The sequence below is a fragment of the Cervus canadensis genome, chromosome 14 (assembly GCF_019320065.1).
Source record: "Cervus canadensis isolate Bull #8, Minnesota chromosome 14, ASM1932006v1, whole genome shotgun sequence".
NCBI lineage: Eukaryota > Metazoa > Chordata > Mammalia > Artiodactyla > Cervidae > Cervus > Cervus canadensis.
In genome coordinates this window covers 42592982-42616585 of record NC_057399.1, presented here as the reverse complement: position 1 = coordinate 42616585, position 23604 = coordinate 42592982, and the positions used below count along the sequence as shown (strand labels likewise).

General features: G+C 37.3%; 1 protein-coding gene across 2 annotated transcripts in view; it reads right to left on the bottom strand.

The window, feature by feature from the left end:
• Positions 1-3167: 3167 nt before the first annotated feature.
• SNAPC3 (small nuclear RNA activating complex polypeptide 3) overlaps positions 3168-23604 on the bottom strand; it is a 36885-nt gene continuing 16448 nt past the window's right edge. For both annotated transcript variants that reach the window (XM_043486489.1, XM_043486488.1), the window contains exons 5-9: positions 20859-21008; positions 9684-9766; positions 7922-8086; positions 4592-4699; positions 3168-3509 (exon numbers count right to left, since the gene is read on the bottom strand). In XM_043486489.1, the coding sequence (XP_043342424.1) occupies positions 3362-3509; positions 4592-4699; positions 7922-8086; positions 9684-9766; positions 20859-21008 (654 nt within the window). In that variant the 3' untranslated portion in view covers positions 3168-3361. The remainder of the gene's footprint in view (positions 3510-4591; positions 4700-7921; positions 8087-9683; positions 9767-20858; positions 21009-23604) is intronic.

Here is a 23604-nt window from a genome sequence, read left to right as displayed (position 1 = left end):
CTAGTAAATTACTTCTTTGCCATATAAAAAAGTGGGATGGAATTCTGGATTTGCTTCCAAGAGAGTATAACGTGGTCATAGAAACTGTATTATTTGGGGACACAGGTTACTAAAACATAAGCTCAAAATGACAAAAATTCAGGAAATGCCCTTTAGTGACCCAAGAGATCTATACACTTTTACCAGGAAACCATAGACGATTGAAATTCTGGAGATAACAGTATCATTCTGAAAGTTTATGTCTGATACTTTGCTCTAGGCAGTTGATTTATGTAGCGTTAAAAACACAGTTGCCTTCTCTTTAGTCTCTAAGAAAATTTTTTCATAGGCTGATTGACAGATAAACCATTCTCAAGAACTCTTTAAGGAAAAGTCCTATGAACAATTACCAATCTTTAGGAGCACTGGTTCAATTTAAATTTGTATTTGGTCAAAACTCCACAGCTGAATAAGTCTGGAAGAGATATTTTAAATGAGATCGCTAGTGCCCCCAACCAAGCATGTTTTTTTAAATGTATAAGCAGTATGTATTTTGTGCTTTTTTTTTTTTTTTTTTTTTAACCACCAGGTAACATTTAAAAATAAGTTTACAAAGAGTAAGTTATGCAGTGACCCAGAAGAACCCATTGTTGCAGGTTTTCTCAGGTGCTTTGGAAAAATTTCAGATGTATCATCCAGACTGGAGATGCTGAACACTCTCTATGTGTAAACAGCTTGACTAGAATACCTTAAGCCTCATATTTGCTAGAATACCTTAAGCCTCATATTTGCTAGTATATCCTGTGACTTCCAAATAGGATGATAGATTTTACCCAGTTTGCTGATGCATTGATCATAGCATACCCACACACACTTACCTGGTTAAAGATGTCCGGTCAAGATGAGGTGTGCCATCTAATTCTGTACAAAGGCTTTCACAAGGCTCTGAAGCCTTCACTAACACAACTTATTTTGTCCAATTGGCCAGAGAAAGGATCTACTGGAAATAACAAAGCCATAGTTACATTAGGCAGAAATGTGTTTATAATTTGTTTATAATTATTTATAATCTGCTGTGTAATTTTCTAACTTTAGAGATGATAAAAACACTGCAGTTTGATCAGAAGGGTCAAATAATCTTTAAAGGCTACTGAGCATAAAATAATTCAGTATCTAGAATTCTGGATAATAATTTTGTGCATGTCCATCCACTACTGTATCAAAATTGATTCATTTCTAACATAGGATATTAGTAAGTTCATGACATTTCATATCTGCCCTCTTCATTAGATAGTGTTATATGTAGTTTAACAGTTATGTGTTTAATACTGAATTTTACAGCTACAAAATCCCTGATTCGAGGCATCTTTTATACCTGCTTCAAAATTAGGCGTTTCAACATGAACTTAGGTGGGAGACATGTATAACTGATTTGCAGCACATTGGCAAGTTTTGTGCACATTGGCAAGTTTTAAGACAATACAGCTACTTTCCCTCTAGATCTCATTAGGAAATGAAGATAGGTATCTAAGCCTCTGTAACTTTGACGGAAACGTTAGCTTTAAGAACCACAGAGTAATAATCTCAAATAACAAAACAGGAATTTTAATAGCAGTATAATGTTTTAACTGACATTCTAATTTCTCTGCCAGTAAAATGAGTTGATTGGTCAACACATACATTGATGCTGCTTTAAGACAATACACTTCCTGGAATTTGCTGTTTTGAGAATATGAAATGATGAAAACAGAAGTAAAGAGACCCTTGTAGAATGCAGTTTAAAAATAAAGGAAGCAAAAATTCATTTTTACCTGTGGAACTTTTAAGGAATTAGATAAATTTCAGGTTTTCCAGCAGGATTTTCAATTGGTTTAAATTGAACATCATTGGAGACATGAAAGTAAACATTTAGGCAATAACAGCCAGCCAGCCATGAAGGGACCTCTTAGTTTCTTATGCTGATTCTCTGGTGTACTGACTGAACCAGTGAGTACAGCCACTAGAGAAACAGGTGACAGGTGATTGTCTTCTACATACCACAGTTGACTTAACTGATTTAAGTGGCATATAAGTCCATAAAACATTTTATTGTCAACTTTTTAAACACACATCTTCCAGGCTTCATCAGTTTTTGATTTATATGGTAAATGTTCTCAGCCATCCAGGGAAAGTGGAATTCAGCTGAATATAAATATAACCTAGAAGAGAGAAGGTGAAATTTAAGTACATTTTTAAACATTTGAAATGTTTAAAAATTTAATTCTGCTTAATACTTTTCCAGCCAAGTATTAATTAAATATTTTCCACCAAAAAAGATTTCAAGAGTATTTCAATAAAATAATGTAAGTAGCTATAATTTTCTCTGATGGATCTAGACCTTCCTCAAAATTATCAACGTTGTCATCTGGCCCCAAATGAGAATTGGATAACTAGATTATCATAACAAAGGTACCAGAAGAATGAAGAGCTGGGCTAGAAAAACAATTGTTTTCTTTTTGCATAGAACGCTGGGTATTATTGCCAAACAGTAGTGATGCAGAGCCAGCAATCCATGGGATCTTGATTTCCCATCTCCACTCAGTGGTTATGTTAGATAAAATCTATTTTTTTAAATTATAAAAATATTAAAATCATCATACATTTTAAATAGCATTTGTGATTCCAAAAAGTTCTGGTCAAGAAATAAAGCTTCAATTTAAGTGTTACTTCTATGAAGTTATGAGTATATACCCAAGCTCTTTATACATTCATTATTCATGTAGTAAGTCTTGAAATGTTTAGTGTTCCTAGTTTTTACCAAAATAAAACCTAACATTACAAAGAGTTCAGTGTAAAATTACACAATAGCTCTTCTGAATACTGTATTTATTAAGTACTTTTATTCTTAACCTCTCCATTTTTATTACAGATATTTGAAGGATATTTACCTTGGAAGCCTCATGGTACAAGGTGTAGCTCTCATATTCTTCAAAGAATTTTCAAAACACTTCCATCACTTGATGTATCGTTAGGAGAATTTTGCTAATGGTAGAGGAGCAAAAACCCCTCTGGACAAAGCAAATAGGCAAAGTACAGACTGGGAGAAAACCAGAATACTTAATGTCTGACAAAGGATTTGTATTCAGAATACATAAAGCACTCCTACAATTCAATAGACAACTCACTTAAAAGTGGGCAAGAAACTATACTTTGGAATAAATATTAAAATAATTTAATTCGAACATTTAAATACATTCAGACTGCTTAAGAAGACCTGTGATTTGAACTTCTCTTTGCGGGGATGACAACTTTAGCCGATTTGTTTCTGGTGGATCCTGTTCCTCGTTGGCATTTCTTGGAAGTAAAGTAACCAAGTTATTTCACAAGGGTACACTTTTGGATATTAATTAAAGGTTCCAGGATCAACATAGGGATAAGCGAGGAATTCCCCCAGTTTGTTGCCTTCTGCATCATAGTGGAGCATTCGGAAGCAAACATCACAAAAGAAACATGGATCCTGTGGTGCAAAACTGTCATTGTTCGTCACCCATCTGTAGTTAAAAAAGATGTATATCATTACAATCAACTTTTTCATGCTTTAATGTGCTGTAGTAATATGTATAGGTAACATTCCCACTATTGCCTTATTCTATCTTTATACAGTATGATCCTTTATATAATACTGTATACACATATATAGGTACAGACATAACACTACCAGTATTCTACAAGGCAAAAGGACAACTTTTCTCTGAAAGATTTCTCCTTAAAGGTAAGTAGAAAAGAATATAAATCCATATTTGAAAGTATCATCGCTTGAATGACACTGAGCCTTCAAACATAACCTAGAGTTTAGGATAAAATGTTAAATACAGAGGGTATGCAAATGGAATATGGGTAACTATTAGTCAACTGAGATTTTGTTTTTTAACCAGGATGTCACATTAAGTGAAAATGCTATTTTTCAGTCTATCTGAATTGTGCATCTCATGGAATATGCATCTCATCTCATTCCCTGATTGCCATTTTGATCTGATAACTGATTTATCGTGTTTTTCTATTGATCATTTAGAAAAGCATGTTGTGGTGGGGAACCCAAAACACACTAATGACATTACATTCTTCCCTTTTCCTCTAGATGGTTTGATGAGTGATTCATAGTTAAACATAACCTAAACATGCAAAACCACAGACTTGTATAAAACCATATTGTGACTTTATTAAAATAAAAATAAGACCAAGTGTTATTTTTATCATGGAGAGGCTGTGGATGAGGCCATTTTGGGAACTGCTGACAAGAGGCAGAAAGAGAACCTGGCTCCCTGATGACATCATCCAGCATAAGCTATCAACCAAACTATAAAGTCTGACAGCATAAGCTATCAACCAAACTATAAAGTCTGACCTAGTCCCTAGACTTCTATTATATCGAATTCAATTGCTTTTTGTTTAAAAACACAGCTGTAGCTTAAACTGATCTGTACTATTTGTAGTGCTTTCTAACTAGATAAAATTCTTTATATTATTTATATACCAAAGTACAAGTCCTCAATTCAAAACAGAAAAAAACAAATACCAAAGATTTCACTATTGAAAACCAATACTTCCCAAGGAAAAAAGTAGAATCACTTACCGAGCTGTGAACATTTTACAAACAAAACATTTTCTGGTCCAGAGCCAATGCTTCTTGATAAGAAGGGGATAAAGTGTCTTATCCAGGCAGTCGTCATGATGCACAAGCCTTTTGTACATGAAAAAGTAAATAAATGATGTGCAAATTTTTGTGAGCTGTAATGAAATACATCCTTACCTCAAAATGAAGAACACAGTAGGTATATTTTCAATTTGTTATATTCCATAAAACACTTTCTCCAAAAGACATTTGGGATTAAACACTTTTCTGTGAAATTTCACAAATCTCTTTAGGGCCATGTACACTGTGACTCTTGAGAGGGAAATGTAGGCAGCATTACCTGGGTGAATTTCTTAAAATCCGTGCTTTGTTTACTAAGTACTTTTTTTATGGAACACAGTTTGAGAAAATGTACTCAGTGCTACAGATTAAGTGGTTTTGAATTACAAACATGGCTCTTTTTAATTAAACTTTTACTAAAAATCCAAATCTGGCTTTGGTATAATGTGAATTGGTAGGATTTTAGTTTTAGGTGTCAGAATTAAGAAATTTTAAAAATGGAAAGTCAGTTTACACCACTAATCAGCTTAGTGGGTTTGGATAAATCCTTACCCACGCTGGACCCCCCAATTCTTCATTTGAAAAATGAAGGGCATGCACAATAGTATTCTAAAAACCCCTTAAGAAGTATAAAATCTGATTTTTCTTTTTTTAAGTAACAAAGGGTAGCACTATATTAACTTCACCATCAGAAAATGATTTGTTGTTCAGTCGCTAAGTCACGTCTGACTCTGCGACCCCATGGACTGCAGCATGTCCTTCCAAGATGAAGGCTTCCATGTTCTTCATCAGAAAATGATTAATAAACTTGATAGCTTACCAACTATTAAACTATGGGATAGCAATGAGTGATTAAATCCTCCTGTAAGATAAAAATTACTTGTGAAAGTCACGCAGTTGTGTCCAACTCTTTGCAACCCCATGGACTTTACAGTCCATGGAATTCACCGTGCCAGAATACTGGAGTGGGTAGCCTTTCCCTTCTCCAGGGAATCTTCCCGGCCCAGGAATCAAATCAGGGTCTCCTGCATTGCAGGTGGATTCTTTACCAACTGAGGGAAGAGTTCAGTTCAGTCGCTCAGTCATGTCTGACCCTTTGCGACCCCATGAATCACAGCACGCCACGCCTGTACATCACAAACTTCCGGAGTTTACTCAAACTCCTGTCCATTGAGTCGGTGATGACATCCAGCCATCTCATCCTCTGTCATCCCCTTCTCCTCCTGCCCCCAATCCCTTCCAGCATCAGGGTCTTTTCCAATACTTGTAGTCAATTACATTAAAAAACTCCTTAGGAAAGTCCTACATAGCAAATGCTTAGTAAGTGAAAATTGCTCTTCTAAGTTGCCTTGAATTTTAGGAATGATGCTGTACAGCCTACACTATGAGAAATGTAAGGACACTTAGATCATCAGAGAAAAGTGGATTGTCTTCCATCTCATGCTTATTCTGAGGCACATTCCCCCTCATCTGAGTAAAGAGCAAGCAGAACAGCTTATATAAAACTTAGAAAAGAAATACATTATCAAACAAATATATAATGTTAAGTCCTTTAAATCTATGAGGTTTATGAGCGCTTCTGGCTCTTGCTTCAGCAATTGTTCCTGAGAGGCAACTGTTTTCCATTCATTTAACTGCCTCTTTTTAACACAGCTTTTCAACATCCCTCTACAGAACTACTAAACTTTGGTTAAATAGATATTTAATGTTTACATTATGACTAATGAATTAAACATGTCCCTAAACCACACAACTGACTATAGGTTCATTCTCTCATGTAACACTTGTTTTCTAGCTACTAATTATCTCATGTTTGCATTCCTTATTAGGTTTCAGTGTACCTGTCACTAATTCAGTTCCCTATTTGCTGACAGAATGGGATCGTGCTCTTCACATGGGCCACACACCAGTGGGAGGTCTAGCAGCCTTGGGACGTGTTTCCTGAGTCCTCGGGTCCAGTCTCTGGACTAAGCTGTTCTCTAGGTCTGCTCTACAGCTATCATTCTGAGAGTTCCTTTTACGTCTTATCTGTCCTGCTTTGCATTCCATGTGTTCCTTTTTCAAGGTATACTCTTTGTGTAAAGTACTTTACACAAAGTACGTTCCTGAGAATAAGGACATGGGAAGTAAATTTTTGGAGACTGGTCACTAAAACCAAAAAAAAAAGTAGAGGCAGGGAAAGCCATCAGCATGAGTCATTGCTCCATAAGAACATCTTCACTGTCTCTCAGAAGAAATCAAACCAAGACCAAGGATCAAGCAAAGCTTATTCCTATACTATGGTAGTCTTTCATAAACAAAGATTTCCTAATAAGGAAATGAAAAGCTTTATTCACTAGAGATACCAGCTACACAAACTTGATAATCCCTAACTCTCATTTAAGACTACTTAAGTCCTTCCCACTCTAAATCTTTATCAAAGCACTAAGTCTTCATATTTGTCAAACATTAGGATTATTCTTCTCTTCCTCCAGTTACCTTTTATTTCCTTCAAATTCTGGCAAAAAGAAAAGAAACCCAGAAATACACGTGCAGGTTTGCAAAGCAAAGGGTCTATATAAAATACAAAATGGATGATTACTACTTGAATAACAGCTGTCCAATACACAAATGAAGATACTTTAATAGAGTATTTACAAATTTCTAACCCCTAAATAAATATTTTTATAGCAAAAATCTAGCCTGTATTATATCTGCCTTAATACTGGCACTGTGATAAAATATAATTTTTAGTATTTTTTAATGGAGGAGGGGGCCCATGGAGACTCACAGAAGTCATACACTGTCTTTGGGCAGAGGAGAAGCTTCAGTTATTTTTCTTGATTTTTGGCATATTCTACCATTTCAAATAGGGTTTCGCTGGTAGCTCAGATGGTAAAGAATTTGCCTGCAATGCAGGAGACCTGGGTTTGATCCCTGGGTCAAGAATATCCCCTGAAGAAGGGATCTTCTTCAGAAATACAATATGGGGGTTCTCCAGAGAACCCACTCTAATATTCTTGCTTGGAGAATTCCATGGACAGACTGTGGCATTACAAAGAGTTGGACCATTTCAAATGGCTCACACTGGTTAAACAGTATTTATTATAGATTTTCTAAAAGACAAGATGCAGATGCAGAGTTGGTCATTGTAGAAAAAGCAAACATTTTTGCTGCTCCTGAGTCAAGCTGCAGTGATCATTTCTTTTATTCCTCTATTTCAAACAAATCTACACATGGTTTTCTACTGTGAAATAAAACAGGACAAATGTTCTGAGTGCTACCACTTACCTTATGTCAGTAATGACAACAACATGTTCACAGTCTCCCTGGTGACAGTATAAGTAAGGAAAACCCACTTTAATATACAAATCATTGAAGGTGAAGTCTTCCATCTTAGCAGTCTGAAACTTTCCATAGCCTCTATCATGGGACTCTGACCACTCAATGATGGTTCTGAGGAGGAAAAAGGCAAGGACGTATCATTGCTCCAAACAGTTTGCAACTGCAGTATTTCACATAAGCTGGCTCACCCAATTAATTGGACAATTATCATCTTGAGGTGAAAATCAGAGTGGTTGATACATGTTGCCAAGTAGGAAAGAACTCTGAATTTTTTTGTATCCACCTCTGAATTTTTCTGTATCCATGAGAGCAGCATTTCACAAGGTAAGATCCTGAAACACCCCCCAGAGGTTGATGAGGTCAAAAATATCTTTGCAGTAATCCTAAAATGTTATTTGCCCTTTCAACCGGTTTTTCTCTCATAAACACCAGTTTTCAGGAGGCTAACTGATGTGTAATCACTTAAGATTGAATGGAAAATGTATAACATCACTCTTCTATTTGTTTGGGAAAGTTATTTTTCACAAAAATGTCATTAATGGTAACTGTAATTGGACTATTTTTTTTTTGTTTGTTAATTTTTGGCTGCACTGGGTCCTCATTGCTACACAGGCTTTCTCTAGTTGGAGAGAGCAGGGGCTGCTCTGGTTGTGGTGGGTGGGCTTCTCGTTCTGGTGGCTTCTCGTGTTGCAGAGCATGGGTTCCAGGGCACGTGCGCTCAGCAGGTGCAGCCCTTGGACTCCAGAGCGCAGGTTCACTAGCCGTGGCACACGGGCTTAGTTGCCCTGCGGCATCTGGGATCTTCCCAGACCAGGGATTGAACTGGTGTCCCCTGCACTGCAAGGCAGATTCTTAGCCACTGGAACACCAGGGAAGCCCAGATTATTTAAATTAGTTAGTATTTTTCTTAGTTTTGATTTCTAGTATGGTGAATATTTACAGCTATAACCCACATAAAAGCTCTCTGGAGTCAATTATTTACAATACGAAGGAGTGTGAAGACAAAGTTTGAGAACTGCTGCATTAGAATATATACACAAGTGGTTATAATGAAAGAGAATGAAAGAGTTTATATAAACACTCAGAAAAACTATACATGTATACATACTCCAGTTGTCATGACACCAGTGATTAAAGTATGGTAAACTTTTATGTAGATAGCATGATGTCAGACATAGATTTTTCATGTTACATACATAAACAACTTATATATATCCACTCACCTAGGACAAATAGTACACACCTGACAAGTCAAAAAGTGAATTAATTTACTACCACCTAAATATGAAGAACAGAGATTAATAAAGTGTTGAAGTAGAATTTACTTTTTTTTTTCCAGATGTTATCTATAAGACTCAACACAAGATTAACTATAATTTCTGAAACAGTAGATAATATGTTTTTTTTAAAGAAGTTTAGATAGCTGGCAAAGATCTTTAAATGATCTATGTATGTCTTTGGTAAAAAAAATTTTCTCACAGCAGTAAAAATTTGATTAACTTACTATAACCTAGGCCAACTGGATGAAATAACTTTGAAAATATTTTAAAAATTTGAGAGAGACTTTTTAGTCTGAAAACTAATAAAACAATCTAACAAAATAATTCCTCGGCAAAGATCCTTAACACACCAATAACAGGACTTGTGGAAATAACACTATTTTTATGAGAAAGAGCAAAGACTTTGAGAAGATTTTTGCAAACTATACCTGCTCAAATCTCTGCACTCAGGGTATCTTTTATCGTTATAAAATGTTCCTTCAAAATAAAAGAAGGCTGATTTGTACAGGTCCTAAAAGAAAACAGATGGTATTTAGAAAAAATTCAGTATTAACCATTATAAAATTGCTCTAAGTATTAATTCCAAATTTGTATGTCATAAAATCACACTAGTACGTTTTACAGTAATTTCATGCACCTTCACAGAATATGCTTAGCTCATTAATATTTAACAGGAACCTCCTATGTGATAAAGTATTACCTTGGTTACCAGGGATAAAGACACAGATGCAATCCTTGCTACTATTTTCAATTCTTTCCTATTGCTGTTTTAATCTCTAGGTTTGATTTAAATTTGTATGTTGTCCTGAGATTCATGAAAGGAACCCAATTAGAAATAAGTGTCAATATTATTTTATGATATGCATACACAGCAGTGACAATTACTTTAGATACCAGAACTGAAAACTAAACAAAAGTCACCTCGCTGATGTTTCCCCAGTGATAATGACAATGATCATGGAGTTATGTTTTTTATTTTCAGTGGGCTTTTATAAAAATTCTCTCCTTATATTTTCAAATAACTTGTAGGCAAGCAGAATGTGAATATCTATTCTTACTGAAGCAACCTTGAGCAAAGTACCATCGAACCCTCAGGTTTCAACTTTCACACTACCACACTTTGTATCAGGGCAGTGGTCTCAATTCTGACCTCCTCACAGAATCACAAAAATACCAAAGACCAAGTCTCACCTCAGATCCATCCAGTGAAAATTTCTGAGGATTTGGCTCAGGCACCAGTATTTTTCTAACCCCCTCAGGAGAGTCAGATGTGCAGGCAACACGGGGAACCACTGTTAGCCTTGTCCTTCACCATTTGCTTGGAATTACACGCCTGGGTGAGGGTCAGAAGAGGTCTTTTCCCTTAACCTACACTTACTGCTCAGACCTTAGTTTCCTCACCTGTACAATGAGCATATTTGTCACGCACACTATCTTATAGGACTGTGGTGAGAATCAAAAGCAGTTTAGGAACTTTATAAAAGTTATGTAAGCTTCAGGCATTAAAAAATATTCTCCTAAGATGGCCTAATTTCTCTCCTACTTCTTTGAGGATTTGATTTTTCTCTCTTATTTTTCTTCATTCCCCTATTTATAGCTCACCTGGCACTGGCGCCAGATACCCTTCTAAGACTGGCTGCACTGTTTCTTCTCAGACTACTCAAACTCCTGACTTTCCGTTCCTCCTGTAAAACCCGAATAAAGCCAACACCTTCTCCCCATGTGGTTGCAGAGATAAAAGGATATACTACAATGCCATGCATGCCTGCCTACTATAACACAAAATCCACCAATTACCATACTTCTAAACCCTCAAAAAGGTAAGTAAGCTACGATCCAAAATAAAGATTCTGAAAGAATCACTGCTGCCTCATTTCGGAAATAACAAAATTTAGTATACAGAACATACAGAACTTCACATTAAGTGATTCAGGCAACTTAAAACCTTTGGTCTAATTATTAATTAGAAGGGGAAGTCTAAAAGAACAAAAATCTTTTCCTTATATTATTACATAAATGGATAGGTGGGAGTAATCTCAATAACAGTTAACTTTCATTTCTAATGGTAACCAGAGATCCTAACTAGTTTCCCTATTTTGTCAGCTAGTTTAAGCCAAACAAGTTCCAAGCGAGGGAAATTACCAATATGGAAAAATTAGTGCAAGAAGTCACTTTCACTAATAATCTAAGGTAACCTAAAGATCTATCAAAGTAACTATGGATAACCAGTATGATCATTTAAGTCATTATTTATATGTCATTTTAGGTATCTAACAGTCATTTATCCTCTTGCTGACATTCAAGTCTGGAACATCGGAACCTCAGGAACATTCCTAAGATCTGCTAAGAGGAAAATGGTAATGGGTGAAAGAAATGTCAGATAAGCTTGGGTAGGAAAGATTTTACAACTTAAATTTATGTTGCCATTCTTCCTATACCAAAGCTTTACTTATAATAAAGAACAATAATATATGCATAAATTATTGTCTTAAAGTTCCTCTTTGTTGTTGTTCAGTCACTAAGTTATGTCCGACTCTTTGCAACCCCACAGACTGTAGCCTGCCAGGCTCCTCTCTCCATGGGATTTCCCAGCCAAGAATACTGGAGTGGGTGCCATTTCCTTCTCCAGTGGCTCTCCCTGACCAGGGATTGAACTCGCATCTCCTGCACTGGCAAGTGGATTCTTTACCATTGAGTCACTAGGGAAGCCTGAGAGTTCTTTTAAGGGATTACTGACAAAAAGAGACCTTCTAATCTGAGCAATATTAAAAAGATCAATAGATCAACATTAAAACCTGAAAAACCATTAAAAGACAAATAAAAATAACCCCAAACTAGCTATCTGAAGAAAAAAAAAACCTGAGCAGAAAATGACTCTGATTTTATACACATATTTTACTATTTTAAAATTTTAAAATTTAAAATACTATTTTACTATTTAAAATTTTACTATTTATTTACTCTTAAAGTCTTTATTAATAGGATTAAGTGAGTAAAAGGAATACTTTGTTTCTTTTATTTTTAATAATTTATTTAATTGGAGGCTAATTACAATATTGTAGTGGTTTTTGCCATACATTGACATAAATCAGCCAAGGGTGCACATGTGTTCCCCATCCTGAACCACGCTCCCACCTCCCTTCACATCCCATCCCTCAGGGTCATCCCAGTGCACCAGCCCTGAGCACCCTGTCTCATCCATCAGACCTGGCCTGGAGATCTGGTTCACATATGATAATATGCATGTTTCAATGCTATTCCCTCAAATCATCCCACCCTCCCCTTCTCCTAGAGTTCAAAAGACTGTTCTATACATCTGTGTCTCTTTTGCTGTCTCGCATATAGGGTCATCATTACCATCTTTCTAAATTTCACATATATGCACTAGTATGCTGTATTGGTGTTCTTCTTTCTGACTTACTTCATTCTGCATAATAGGCTCTGGTTTCATCCATCTCATTAGAACTGATCCAAATGCATTCTTTTTAATGGCTGAGTAATATTCCATTGTGTACATGTACTAACACAGCTTTCTTATCCATTTATCTGCCGATGGACATCTAGGTTGCTCCCATGTCCTGACTATTGTAAACAGTGTTGTGATGAACATTAGGGTACACGTGTCTCTTTCAATTCTGGTTTCATTGGTGTGTATGCCCAGCAGTGGGATACACTGCAGTTCTATTTCCAGTTTTTTAAGGGATCTCCACGCTGTTCTCCATAGTGGCGGTACTAGTTTGCATTCCCACCAACAGTGTAAGAGGGTTCCCTTTTCTCCACACCCTCTCCAGCATTTATTGTTTGTAGACTTTTTGATAGCAGCCATTCTGACTGGCATGAGATGGTACCTCACTGTGGTTTTGATTTGCATTTCTCTGATAATGAGTGATGTTGAGCATCTTTTCATGTGTTTGTTAGCCATCTGTAAGTCTTCTTTGGAGAAATGTCCGTTTAGTACTTTGGCCCATTTTTTGATTTGGTCAGTTATTTTCTGGAATTGAGCTGCATGAGCTGCTTGTATATTTTTGAGATTAATTCTTTGTCAGTTGCTTCATTTGCTGTTATTTTCTCCCATTCTGAAGGCTGTTTTTTCACCTTGTTTATAGTTTCCTTCCTTGTGCAAAAGCTTTTAAGTTTCATTAGGTCCCATTTGTTTATTTTTGCTTTTTATTTCCATTACTCTGGGAGGTGGGTCATAGAGGATCCTGCTGTGATTTATGTCAGAAAGTGTTTTGCCTATGTTTTCCTCTAGGAGTTTTATAGTTTCTGGTCTTATTCAGATCTTTAATCCATTTTGAGTTTATTTTTGTGTATGGTGTTAGAAAGTGTTCTAGTTTCATTCTTTTACAAGTGGTTGACCAGTTTTCCCAGCACCCCTTGTTAAAGAGATCGTCTTTTCTCCATTGTATATTCTTGCCTCCTTTGTCAAAGGTAAGGTGTCCATAGGTGCGTGGATTTATCTCTGGGCTTTCTATTTTGTTCCATTGATCTATATTTCTGTCTTTGTGCCAGGACCACACTGTCTTGATGACTGTAGCTTTGTGCTATAGCCTGAAGTCAGGCAGGTTGATTTCTCCAGTTCCATTCTTCTTTCTCAAGATTGCTTTGGCTATTAGAGGTCTTTTGTATTTCCATACAAATTGTGAAATTATTTGTTCTAGTTCTGTGAAAAAATACTGTTGGTAGCTTGATAGGGATTGCATTGAATCTATAGATTGCTTTGGGTAGTATACTCATTTTCACTATATTGATTCTTCCGATCCACGAGCATGGTATATTTCTCCATCTATTTGTGTCATCTTTGATTTCTTTCATCAGTGTTTTATAGTTTTATATATATGTGTGTGTGTATATGTCTTTTGTTTCTTTTTTAAAAATATTTATATATTTACTTAATACTTATTTATTTATTTATTTGCAGCTCATAGGATCTTTAGTTGTGGCATGTGGGATCTAGTTCCCTGACAGGGATTGAACCTGGGCCCCTCGGCATTGGGAGCATGGAGTCTTAGCCACTGGGCCATCAGGGAAGTCCCTCTTTTGTTTCTTTAGTTACATTTATTCCTAAGTATTTTATTCTTTTCATTGCAATGGTGAATGGAATTGTTTCCTTAATTTCTCTTTCTGTTTTCTCATCGTTAGTGTATAGGAATGCAAGGGATTTCTGTGTGTTAATTCTATATGCTGCAACTTTACTATATTCATTGATGAGCTCTAATAATTTTCTGGTGGTGTCTTCAGGGTTTTCTATGTAGATGATCATGTCATCTGCAAACAGCGAGAGTTTTACTTCTTCTTTTACAATCTGGATTCCTTTTATTTCCTTTTCTTCTCTGATTGCTGTGGCTAAACCTTCCAAAACTATGTTGAATAGTAGTGGTGAGAGTGGGCACCCTTGTCTTGTTCCTGATTTTAGGGGAAATGCTTTCAATTTTTCACCATTGAGGATAATGTTTGCTGTGGGTTTGTCATGTATGGCTTTTATTATGTTGAGGTATGTTCCCTCTATGCCTGCTTTCTGGAGGGTTTTATCATAAACGGATGTTCAATTTTGTCAAAGGCTTTCTCTGCATCTATTGAGATAATCATATGGTTTTTATCTTTCAATTTGTTAATGTGGTGTATCACACTGATTGATTTGTGGATATTAAAGAATCCTTGCATACTTGGGATAAAGCCCACTTGGTCATGGTGTATGAACTTTTTAATATGTTGTTGGATTCTGTTTTGCTAGAATTTTGTTAAGGATTTTTGTATACGTTCATCAGTGATATTGGCCTGTAGTTTTCTTTTTTTGTGGCATCTTTGTCTGGTTTTAATATTAGGGTGATGGTGGCCTCACAGAATGAGTTTGGAAGTTTAGCTTCTTCTGCAATTTTCTGGAAGAGTCTGAGTAGGGTAGGTGTTAGCTCTTCTCTAAATTTTTGGTAGAATTCAGCTGTGAAGCCGTCCGGTCCTGGGGTTGTTTGCTGGAAGATTTCTGATTACAGTTTCGATTTCTGTGCTTGTGATGGGTCTGTTAAGATTTTCTATTTCTTCCTGGTTGAGTTTTGGAAAGCTATACTTATCTAAGAATTTGTCCATTTCTTCCAAGTTGTCCATTTTATTGGCATATAGTTGCTGATATTAGTCTCTTATGATCCTTTGTATTTCAGTGTTGTCTGTTGTGATTTCTCCATTTTCATTTCTAATTATGTTGATCTGATTCCTCTCCCTTTGTTTCTTGATGAGTATGGCTAATGGTTTATCTATTTTATTTATCTTCTCAAAGAACCAGCTTTTAGCTTTGTTGATTTTTGCTATGGTCTTTTTTGTTTCTTTTGCATTTATTTCTCCCCTAATTTTTATGATTTCTTTCCTTCTACTAACCCTGGGGTTCTTCATTTCTTCCTTTTCTAGTTGCTTTAGGTATACACATATTTTTAAAATGTACTTCATTCCTGAAGTGCTAGCGTCTAAAACAAACATTAGCAGGACACATTACATTTCAGACATGGCTTTTAAAAAGTTTTAAATACCGTGGCCCAGCTCTCCTAGTCCTCTCACACACCAAATTACTCAAGGAAAGTATTTTATTTAAGTCCTGCTTATTGACTGGAATAAAGATTCTTATTTTCTCAGCTATGAGACCTGCAAGTAAATAATTTATTCCATGATTACCAGTAGAATACATGCCAAACATCTCCCTGTTAAAAAAAATCATTATAATGTAAGGACTTATTTTCAGTTTGTTAGGTGTGACAATGGCATGGGGTAAACAGATGAAATAATTCTGGCAAAATGCTGAGAACTGTCGAAGGTGGATAATGAGTACATAAGGACTCATTATACTATTCTCTCTCTCTCTTTTTTTAAACTTTTTATTTTATATGAGGGTATAGCCAATTAACAATATTGTGAGTTTCAGGTGAACTGCAAATGGACTTGGCTATGCATATATGCATGTCTTTTTTGTGTGTGTATTTAGAATTTTCCAAGGTAAAACTTAAAAAGAAAAAATCATGAAATACAAATGTTAATCGATGAAATAAAAATTTTCCCACAGACCAAACAACTGTTAGCATCAGGAAAATTTCACTTAATTATGAGTTCACCTTTCTAAAAACAGTTGGAGAACAAGGCAATGAAACAGGTCCCTGAACAGGCAAAGAGTCCACAAACTATATGTACTAGAATCTTGCCCTTAACCAGCACAGCTCAAGTTTTCACGTAGTGCTTGTTCACCAAATAAACAAAAGGGTAGGGGAGAGATGTCTAAGGCCAGGCATAGTGCCAACATGGCCAAGGACAAACATGGGGCTTTGAAGGCAAGTTGACAATGGTCTGAATCTAGCCTCCACCACTGCTTTACTGAACAGGGTTAACTTATGACAATGCTCTGACCACCTTTTTCTTACCTGTAAAATGGTGATATTCTTTCCAAAGATACTGAACTATCAACTAGTGTATTATACAAATGGCACATGATAAGTGCTAAATAATAAGAGGGTATTATTTTAATACATGGAAGAGGGAGAAACAATGTAAAAGCAGATGTGTAAATAGTCAAAAATAGGACTATGGGTCATTTAGTTCTGTGGTTAGAAAGCTGCTGAAGGTATGAGCGCTGATGTACAAACACAATAAACTAAACAAGTCTGGTTAAAAACTCTCTCCAGGGTTCCTGGAGCTAAGCCAGATTCCCAGATCTGACTCACTGCTTCGAGCAGTTATCACACGGATGAAATAAGGAGGGTGAATTCATATTTTTATTAAACTGATCTTGTAAACTTATAGCTATACCTTGTTCTTTTTTTCTCATAGGCTAAAGAAACTTTGCAAAAGATTGCTTCTCCTTTAAAAGAAACAATAAACCTTCTATTTCCTAGTGTGCATACAGCCTTGAGATTCCACTTGTTTCTCTTCAGTGTTTACCTTCAAAAGCAGCAAGCTGACAAACCTGAAGAACCCCAGTATCTTATAACCATTTTGAATGTAACTCAGAAAGTATGCTGCTCTCCATGCCAATCACCAAAAAGACTGGAACACAGCCAGTCTTATGGGGCAGACAAACATATCAAATAGTATCCTATATGACTATAAAGCATTAGAATCGACACATGAAACATGGCAGAGTCACAAACAGAGGACTGTCAAGAAGAATCTCATATAAGTGAGAGCAAGGGCTTCCCACCCATGTTCAAACACTCAGAGGCATAAAACACTATGGTATGCTTGAGGAAGATAAATTCACTGTGGCTGAAGCCTAAGGTGTAAAAGGAGCGGGGTGAATAGTATAGAAGGTTAACTTGAGAAACATCTTCACAAAAGGCCTTATTGGTCAGCCTAAGGAGCCTCACTACGTACAATGGAGAACCACTAAGATGTTTAGATTGGAGAATCACAGGATCAAATTTTTAAACATTTTATTCTTTTAGAGCAGTTTTAGGTTTACAATAAAATAGGAAGGCAGGGGTTTCCTATACAGCCCTTGCCCCGACACACATGCATGGCCTGCCTGTATTATCAACATCACTCAACAGATGGTACATTTGTTACCAAGGATAAACCTGCACCAGCACATCACAGTCACCCAATGTTCAGAGAGTTCCCTCTTGGTGTCCGATTTGTTTTTAAAAGACATCTTGAGTGGCATGTATAGGACACTCTTAAGGTGGGAAAACCAGTTAAGAAGTCTCTATAATAGTTCCTGGAGAAGATGCTGAGGGCCTAACTAAAGCACACAGCAGTGGAAAAAAACAGAGTCTGGAGCTATACAGGCAGAATAAAGAGGAATGGAAAAGGAGAGTTTCATCTGAAGAAAAAGGGAGATTGTAGAGTAATGAGTTCAAGACTAAACGTTGAGCTTGAGGTATTCTGGTTCGTTTATTTATTCAACAAGGACTTGACCACTTCCTTTGTGCCACACATCATCACAGAAACACACCTCTGTATTCCTATATTCCTAAAACAAAGTCCCTATCCTCATGGTTCAACAGAAGACAGACAAACATATAACTTAACATTAGTGAGTATTATTAGCAAGTCTGGGGAAGAGAGGGAAAGATCTCTTTGCCAAGGCAACATCAGAAACATGAAGAAATGAGGGAGTGAGCCGTCAGAATAACTGGGTGAATAACAACACCTAAGGTGAGGAAACAAGAGAAACAAAGGCTCTGAGCAGGACCCTGCTTAGCATATATGAGAAACAGCAAGAATGGCACGTGGTGTGCAGGCAACAGGGACAAAGAGGGTGTTAGGGTATAAGTCCAGAGGCAGACGGGGCCACAGAAAGGACTTTGTATTTTATTCTAGATATAAGAGGAAGCCTCTATAGACTTTCAAGTTGAAAAGCAGTAGGGTCTGCCTGATACTTTAGAGTATCATTCTGGCTTGGTGTAAAGGATAAACAGAAGGTGAAAGGGAGCAGTGGGAATGGTCACTAGGCTACTCCACAGTTCAGGCAAGAGATGATGGTGGTTCTTCAGGCTGCTACCTGTGAAGCAGATACACGGGCAGATACTGAACATAATTTGAAAGTAGAGCCAAAGCACTTGCTGACGCCTTCCATGTGGGATGAAAAGGGGGCAAAGATGATTCCAAGGTTGTTGGTTTAAGTAACCAGGTGTAGAAGGAGCATATTTACTGAGATGGAAACACTGGGGAAGGTATAGATTTGAGGAGGAAGAGAGAACTAGAGTCTGTTTCTGAACATACTAGGTTTAAAGTGGCTCTTAGACGTTCAGTAATGGTCAAGGAGGCAGTTGGAAAAAATAAATCTGGAGTTTGGAGATACTGAGATTGGAGATACAAATTTGGACTAGGAATCTGGACAAGTTCACCTTGATTCAGAGGGCTTAGTAACATTCACCAGTTAGGAGGATCAGAAGCATCCAGCAGAGGAGTAAAAAGTCAGTCGGATACGAAGAAAATGAGGCGGGTGTAAAGTCTTAAAAGCCAAGTTAAGAAAGTGGTTCAAGGAAGAAGGAATATTCACTTGTGTCATGTGCTGATGAGAGATCAAGTAAGATGAGAAATGAATCTGTGGCGACAACAATGAAGTGATTTTGGTGGAGTGGTGATGAACAAGAGTGTGTGTAAGACAAAGGGGAGAGAAAAAGAGAAACAATGAGCTGAGGCACTATTATTAATTCATAATTCTTGGGTCAGTTTAATGCGAAGAAAATAGAAAAATGAGATGGTAGCCAGAGGAAAATACATGGTAAGAGAAGGTTTTAGGATAGGAGATATTACAGCCTATTTGTGTACTGATGGGATAGGCAACAGAAGGGAAAAAGCTGATGAGGCAGGGAAAAAAGGGGATAGTACAAGAACAAAGTCCTTGGTTATACAGTGGGGTTGGAATCTAGCAGACACCTAGACTGGCCTTTGATAGCAACAGTTTTAATCCATCCAATGTAACAGGTGGGAAGGCAGAATGCATGGGCAGATAGGTAAGTGTGGGTGAGAGATGATGGAAAATTCTTTTCTGATAACTTATTTGCTCAGTGAAATGAACAGCAGCTGAAGGGAAGTGATGAGGGAACGATGTTGGTAGTTTCAGAAGGAACAAATCAGTTACCTTGAAAAGTGGAAGGGTGTAAAAATGCCACACAGCACTGAGGCTAAGTGAGAATGTCCAGTAGACACTTAAAAAGAACAAGTTTGGAAACCAAGAGAGAAAGAGATTCATAAAGACTGGAGTATACTTAAAACCACGAAAATTAAAATGGGGGGAAAGCCCAGGAGATGAACTCAGAATAAGAATTAAGACGAGACCTAAGTTATAACGGCATTTATATGGCTGATGATAAAGGAATGAGCAAAAAGAGATTCTGATGGTTCATGTCCAGACTCTATTGCCATTCTAATCGTTCCAAACAGCTTTTTAGTGACCTACAGGAGATGCTTTCCCTCTTAAATATGCCAGTAAATCTGAGGTCCTCTGCCAGAGTTGTATAAGCTAATAGAATTGGGTCAAGCTTGCTCTGTAATGAAATTCAAAGGATCCAGGCCCTACTACACTATTGAGTAAGCAATCCCTTCTGAAAATTGTGGGTGGCCAGTCTGCCTTTCTGTCCTGTCTCAGTGAGTATGGAAGGTTTCACTGTCCTTTTGAGAGCAGCACCCTGGGAAGTACCAGCAAGGCCCAGTGTCACAGGGTATGTCCCTGTTTGCTTCTGTCCTTGTGTTGAAAGGTTCTTCTGTGGGCAGTGATGCTCTTGCGTGGTCTCCAACCCTCTGCTAGGGTCAGTTATGGCAGACAAACTCACACAGAGTTTGAAAGAAGAGAGAGTGAACAGCAAATTCCAGTGCTACAGTGAGGTCAAGTTGTATGCACATGGAAGAGAGACCTATTGGTTAGATAATCAGGTGGTACTGTGCCCTTAGAAAGAAGAGCGTACAAAGAATGGTTGAGAAATAAATGGGAGACGAAATCAAAACCAAATATAGCCTCATCTTTGAAAAGGTCTTGATGATCAAAAGAAGGGATAAGCTTGATGGAATGGCACAGAAGAAAGCATTTACTGGAATGCTTATGAGCCTGTAATCCTATTTCCTTAGCTTATGATTATTATTTCCTCCTGTTCTATGATGGTTAGAAATTTTAAAAATCACCTTACCTTGCTGATGTTCTCAGGAGCCTGGTCAGGAGTGTTGCTGAATTCCCCACCAATCTGGAGGTCACTGACACAGCAAATGGAATCCCTCAGTTCCGTGAGCTTTTGACTGCCTAATACCAGCATCGTTTGGTAGGGCTTATGTTCTTTGTGCTACAAGTCAGACAGTAAATAAATCAGTGTTCACTTAGAGACAAAGCAATTCAACTATAAATCCTGTCATGGCCAGATCTAAATTAAGTTACTGGTTATCTTAAGTTATACCCATAATACGCTGTCCTCAGTTTCCTTAGATTCTGCATTTGTCTACTCAGCACTGATCTTTTAAAAACATTTATTCATTTTATTTATTTATTTGGCTGTGTCGGGTCTTAGCTGCGACATGGAGGATCCTCCCTGTGACTGACATGTGGGATCGTTCATTGTGACACAAGGGCTTCTCTCTAGTTGCAGCATGTGGGCTAAGTTGCCTCACAGCATGTGGGATCCTAGCTACCTGACCAGGGACTGAACCCATGTCCCCCTGCACTGGAAGGCAGCTTCTTTACCACTGGGAAGTCCCAGCATCGATTAATTATAGGTCCAAACTAATTGTCAGTTATTTACCTCTTCCCTGTATCCAGAGCCCATACTCTGAAACTATCTCTAACTCTCATTATACCAAGTCAGTATTTCTCCTCTGTCCTAGGTCAAACCACAGCCAGGTACCAGACAACTACGACAGCCCCACAGCCCAGAGCCGCCAGGAATTATTCAAGCTAGTCAATCCCAAACTGTGTACTCTGCTTTGCCTTGCCTTTCCTGTGGAAACCAATAAGGGCTGTGGCCTGTGCTTTCCCCTTGCCTCCTGACTGATCCTGGTACTTCCCCTTTGGTCCTGCATGACATGGCATACTCTCCCCCCAGGAAACATAAATAATGAAAATCTTTCAGTGACACTGGTCTCCATAAATTAAAATCCTATGAGTACAACAGACACTTGGTGCTGTGCTGCTTACACTTGCCCAAAATTCACATCATGCTGGAATCCTAAGGCCCAATGTGCTGATGTTAGGAGGTGGGGCCTTTAAGGGTCATTAGGTCATGAGGGTGTACCCCCTCATGAATGGGATTAGTGCCTTTATAAAAAGGATGTGACTTGGGAGAGGGTGCTCACCAGATGCTGGCACCATGATCTTAGACTTCCAGCCTCCAGAACTGTGAGAAACAAGTTTCTGTTGCCTATAAGCCACCCAGTTTGTGCTATTTTGTTATAGCAGCCAGAATGGACTAATACACCTGGCAATAAAACTTTTTTTAGTGTAAGTGAAAATTTATAAACAAATTGCTACTAAAGTGACATTAATATGAAGAGTCTTAGGAATATAAGTTCACTGACTTTTAAACTGTCCTGAAAGCTACCTCACTGAAATCAAGGAATCTATACACTACCCACGTTTGGTTTTATTAGTTTTGTTTTGCTTTGTTTTCTTTGATTGATAATTTAGGATCTTAATCAAACAGGGTATTAGATTGGTGCAAAAGTAACTGCAGTCTTTACACTGTTGAAATTTGTTGTTTGATACTTGAATATATTTGTAAATAAATGTGGTTATGTTATACATCACTTTATTGCACATTTCTTACTTTTCTTTTTTTAGCTAATGACTTATTACCTGCTGTTTATTTTATATTTGTTTTAGACTATGGAAATGATGTTAGACAAAAAGCAAATTTGAGTGATTCTCTAATTCGAGTTCAAAATGGGTTGTAAAGCAACACAAACAACTTGAAACATCAACAATGCATTTGGCCCAGGAACTGCTAACAAACTTACAGTACAGTGCAAAACTTCAAAAAGTTTTGCAAAGGAGACGAGAACCACGAAGATGAGGAACGTAGTGGACAGCCACCAAAGTTGACAAAAACCAGTTGAGAGTTATCATCAAAGCTGATCCTCTTACAACTAACAAGTTTCCTAAGAACTCAACGTCAACCATTCTACAGCTATTTCTCATTTGAAGCAAACTGGAAAGGTGAAAAAGGTGAAAAAGTAAGTGGGTGCCTCATAGGCTGACTGAAAATCAAAAAAACCTTTCTTTCTGAAGTGTTGTCATCCTTATTCTATACAGCAACAACAAACCATTTCTCGATTGAATTGTGATTTATGACAAAAAGTGGATTTTATATGAGAACTGGTGACAACCAGCTAAGTGGTTGGACTGAGAAAAAACCCCAAAGAACTTCCCGAAGCAAATGTGCACCAAAAAAAAAACGTCATGGTCACTGGTATTCTGCTGCTGGTCTGACCACACAGCTTTCTGAATCCCAGTGAAACCATTTCATCTGAGAAGTATGCTCAGCAAATAGATGAGATGCAACTGCAACACTGGCAGCCAGCACTGGTCAACAGAAAGGGCCCAATTTTTATGCACGACAATGCCTGACTATACATCATACAACCAATGCTTCAAAAGTTGAATGAATTGGGCCACAAGGTTTTGTCTCACCTGCCATATTCACCTGACTACCACTTCTTCAAGCATCTTGACAACTTCTTAAAGGCAAAACGCTTCCACAACCAGCAAGAGGGAGAAAATGCTTTCCAAGAGTTCATCAAATCCTAAAGCGTGGATTTCTATGCTACAGGAATAAAAAAACTTATTTCTCATTGGCAAGATGGGTTGATTGTAATGTTTCCTATTTTGATTAATAAAGATATGTTTGAGCCTAATTATAACAATGTAAAATTCAGTCTGAAACCACAATT